This window comes from Fundulus heteroclitus, chromosome 7 (assembly GCF_011125445.2).
Source record: "Fundulus heteroclitus isolate FHET01 chromosome 7, MU-UCD_Fhet_4.1, whole genome shotgun sequence".
In the NCBI taxonomy this organism is placed as follows: domain Eukaryota; kingdom Metazoa; phylum Chordata; class Actinopteri; order Cyprinodontiformes; family Fundulidae; genus Fundulus; species Fundulus heteroclitus.
In genome coordinates, this window is record NC_046367.1 from 10,505,476 (window position 1) to 10,509,838 (window position 4,363).

Genomic DNA, 4,363 nt, shown 5'->3' on the forward strand with positions numbered 1-4,363 from the left:
CAGGAGGAGGATTTAACTCACTTAATTTTTTCTCATGTTGTACGGAATACAGACAGAAATACGATACATATATTTGCCTTGGAAAATGTTTTTTCCTCTTGTGCTCACATCCCTCTTATTTTCTAATAATCAGAACACAAGAGTAGGTGGCAGTGTTAACAAGTAAAAACAGTTTGCTTGCATTTGAAAGCAGCAAGGAGTTTCACTGATTTTACTCAAATCTATTGTAACATGATCTATTGGGGTGAGGTGTCTTAACTCCTTCATTTTGGAAAACTACACCCAATAAGTTTTGTATAATGAATAAAAAAAGTAATTTTTCATTTCTACCTTTATTAAATTACTTAATTTTCCACAAATAAATGGCAGGTCCAGAAGGAAACTATTTGAGGTACTTCATAAAAACAGTTTGATGTGTACATAATGTTAAAGATATGTAAAAAGTCTGTTGTATAAAAAGTAAATGTGTTTGGACCTAAATAAGCTGTTTCCGGATTCTAACAACAGATCTGCTAGATGATCCAAGAGTGACTGAAGGAAACGAGGAGGAGTCAGTTAATCCACGGATCCTTCTTAACACATTTGTTTGATATCAGTAAGAGGTTCTGGTCTCTGCTGATCACTGAGGATGAAGACTCAGGACAGTGCAGACCTCTGCTATCCACAGATCCACAATAATTCCTGCAAAAAGCCTTCATCTCCTTGGACTGAAGTTGTTGTAGTTCAGATCATACTGTCCTTAATATCTCTGATCACTGTGGCTCTCAACTTACTTGTCATCATCTCAGTCTCCCACTTCAGGCAGATATTTTTTTTCTATTTTTTCTTTCTTTCTGTTGAAATCTGATTTATAAAGCCTCTTAAACAAATCAATTAATTATTTGTTCCGGATGGAATTAGTTATAACAAATTTTGGAAATATAGACAATGTGTTACTACAGATGTGATCAGTAAATAAATATTTTTGCACTGTAAGTATTTATTTATTTTGAAGAAAAAAATAGAATGCCTTGTTTATTTAATTCTATTTGTGTTTTCCATGCAGGCAGCTCCACACACCCACTAACATCTTCCTCCTCTCTCTGGCTGTGTCAGATTTGCTTGTGGGGTTCATATCAATGCCAGGGGAAATCTACCGAACCACAAGCTGCTGGTTTCTTGGTGATAATATTTGTTTTATATATAATTACTTGTGTTTCATCATCACCGCTGCCTCAATAGGAAATATGGTACTCATATCAATTGATCGCTATGTGGCTATTTGTGACCCTCTGCATTACCAAACTAGAGTAACAGAGAGAAGTGTCAAAGTCTATGTCTGTCTGTGTTGGCTCTGTTCGGTTTGCTACAGCATTCCATTTATAAAAGATGATCTGTTTCAGACAGGACGGAATAACTCCTGCTATGGAGAGTGTGTAACTGCTATTGACTCCATTACAGCAACTCTTGATCTTGTTATAACCTTTATTGCTCCAGTTACCATCATTGTAGTCCTGTACATGAGAGTATTTGTGGTAGCTGTGTCTCAGGCTCGTGCCATGCGCTCTCAGGTCATAGCCGTCAAACTGCAGCTTTCCGTTACGACAACAGCAAACAAATCTGAGCTGAAAGCAGCAAGGACTCTTGGTGTTCTTGTACTGGTGTTCCTGTTGTGTTTCTGTCCATATTACTGCTTCTCTCTTGCAGGAGAGGACTCGTTCAATAGTACCACTATGTCTTTTATGTATCATCTGTTCTATTTTAACTCCTGTATAAACCCGATAATTTATGCATTGTTCTACCCTTGGTTCAGAATTACTGCAAAACTCATTGTCACTTTAAAAATACTGAAGCCAGGCTCCTGTGAGGCCCAAATATTGTGAAAAAAATATTAAAACTTATTAAAAATATATAGTTTTTGGTGATTATATATGCTAGTATATTTCATACACCCTATTGTGGCATTTCAGGCATAACATGCAGAGAGGTGGGTTTTTACACATTTCAGGGAAGCTTTGCGCTTCAAGAAGGATTTCTGGATATGGTTTTCTAATTTCTTAATGTATGTGTGTGTGTGTGTACACTTGCAGCTGAGCGAGAACATAATTTGGAAAGGTAAAAATAAAAGAATAAGCAAAATTATATAGTGGTTTAATATGGAGTATAATAATATCTATGCAGTTGATTGCAAAGAAATACTAATTTATCTCTGACTGCACGATTGCCGCTTGGTTGTTTTTACTTAATCTAGTCTAATCACTAAGTCTGCTTCTAAAGTCATACAACTGTTAAAAGATCTGGGGCCCGTTCTCCGTACGTCGTTAACCCAGTTAGCTGGATTTGATTGTTGACGATTTGAGATGATCTTGGATCATTTGGTTCTTCGAAACTCATCCTGGACTTGCTGTCATAGCAACATGTGCGCAAGCTTAAACCTGCTCGAGAGCAGGCTTATTTCATGTAAACTAGATTAGATTGCAGCTTTATAAAAGGAGGAGATAGGTAAGTCTGCCGTAGCCATGTCTTGTCCAATTTTACGACAGCAACCTGTTGCGGAAGGTACAAGAATAATTTCAGAGCTTTTCGAATTAATCGTGTATTGCGCAATATACAGGATCCTTTAGTGCAGTGCGACAGTGTAATTGTAGAGAGCTTTTTCTTGGTAGCTGTTATAAACAGACAAACACATCATTTAACAGTGGCTTTTAAAGACGAAAAAGTTGTGTTAGAGCCATAAATAGAAAATATTTAAGTTATTTGTATGATGGTTTGCTTTTTATTTTTATCATATTCAGTAAGAAGATTTGTTCAAGCCATTTTATTGTGAAGTTTAGTTTTACTTTGAAAGGCTTGCTTCCTTGTCGAGCCATATATTGTATTAGAAAAAACTATGGATGGATTAGACATGGAGCAATTCAGTTTTTGACCGTGTAAAGTGTGTGTGACTTGCACACGTCCTTTACTTCCAGTGTCTAAGGAATGACACCGATATTGGATCTGTTGCCATAACAAGTGGCTTTTTAAAATAAAGTATAATAATTAAAGGCCACAATTTTATAGAATATTCTTGTATTTCACTTTTACATGTTCTAGTGGGTCCTGTGGAGGCTCTGACATAAAAGAACAAGAACAAAGTAAATTTGAAATTATTAAAAAGCAAAAATACGGGGCACGCCCGTGGCAGAGCGGTTAGCGTGAACCATATTAGGAGGCCTTTAGTCCTCGACACGGTCGGCCCGGGATTGACTCCGACCCGTAGCGCTTTGCCGCATGTCTTTCCCCCTTTTCCACCCTCTTCCTGTCAGCTCACTGACAATAAAACGTGTGCCACTAGAGCCACACACGCAAAAAAAAAAAAACATACTGTAGAAAGTGATAGAAACATCTAACATGGACAGCACTTATGCATTTAATTTGTCTGCTACTTTTTGCCAGCCGTCTCTCCTGGCTTTAGCAGACTTTGAGGTGTTACATGCCGCTTTAATTAATGACTCAAATTTGGCATAACCTTCCATTAAAAGCTCTTGTTCTGCTTGGGAGAAAAACTATGCGCGCTCTTTGGCCATGCTGAACAGCCAATAGCGCATTCAGCCGATGCATGAATGCGCAATTATCTCAGATAACTCAATCCAGCCATACTAATCATAAACAACAGGTGTGATCGAAGAACCCAATTAGCCGGATCATCATTAGCCGGATGAAATCATCTTGGATGTCCCATTTGATCTCGGATGTTTTAAGCAACGTACGAAAAACGGGCCCAGATTGGTTTAAGGTGAAATCTTTTAAAAATGAACCAGTTCTGGCGAGCTTTGGTGGCACAGTGGTTGGCGCCCACGACCCAGGTATGGAGGCAATAGTTCTCGACGCAGCTGACCAGGGTTCGACTCCAACCTCCAATCTTTATCAGGCTAATTGCAGCTGACATATATTTGTTAAACTTTATTTGCTAATATGTTAATATTAGCAATATATATTTTGTTAATAGCTTAAATTTGCAGCAGGAAATGAAATCTGTCTGTAATTTAATAGCTCATGAAGCAACAAATTATTTTTCTACATGGACAACTTATCAATATTAGGATCCCCAGGGGTGTGATTACTTAGCTCCCTGGGGATCCTGTTGTACTTTTATATAAGTAGTTCAGACCTATCCTTGTCTTTTCCACCAGTTTAGTACTGTTCAGTATTTATGCTTGTTGTGAAATGAGCCAATAGGAAAATAACAGTAAGACTCTAAGGCTGAAGCCACATGGAATGTAAGACTGTTGCAGAATCAGCCCTCTCCAAGTCACTGTCCCCTTACAGCAGGATGCCCACTCTATAAAGCCTAGCCCCCCAGGAAAATCTCCGTCTTTCGCCGGCTGATCTTCAGCACCAGAGG

The 4,363-nt window shown here is 38.2% G+C and overlaps 1 protein-coding gene across 1 annotated transcript; it reads left to right on the top strand.

The window, feature by feature from the left end:
- Positions 1-628: 628 nt before the first annotated feature.
- LOC118563682 (trace amine-associated receptor 13c-like) lies at positions 629-1,862 on the top strand. The gene is made up of 2 exons (XM_036138899.1): positions 629-801; positions 1,046-1,862. Exons 1-2 carry the CDS (start codon positions 629-631, stop codon positions 1,860-1,862), a joined length of 990 nt encoding a protein of 329 aa, XP_035994792.1.
- The last annotated feature ends 2,501 nt before the right edge of the window (positions 1,863-4,363 follow it).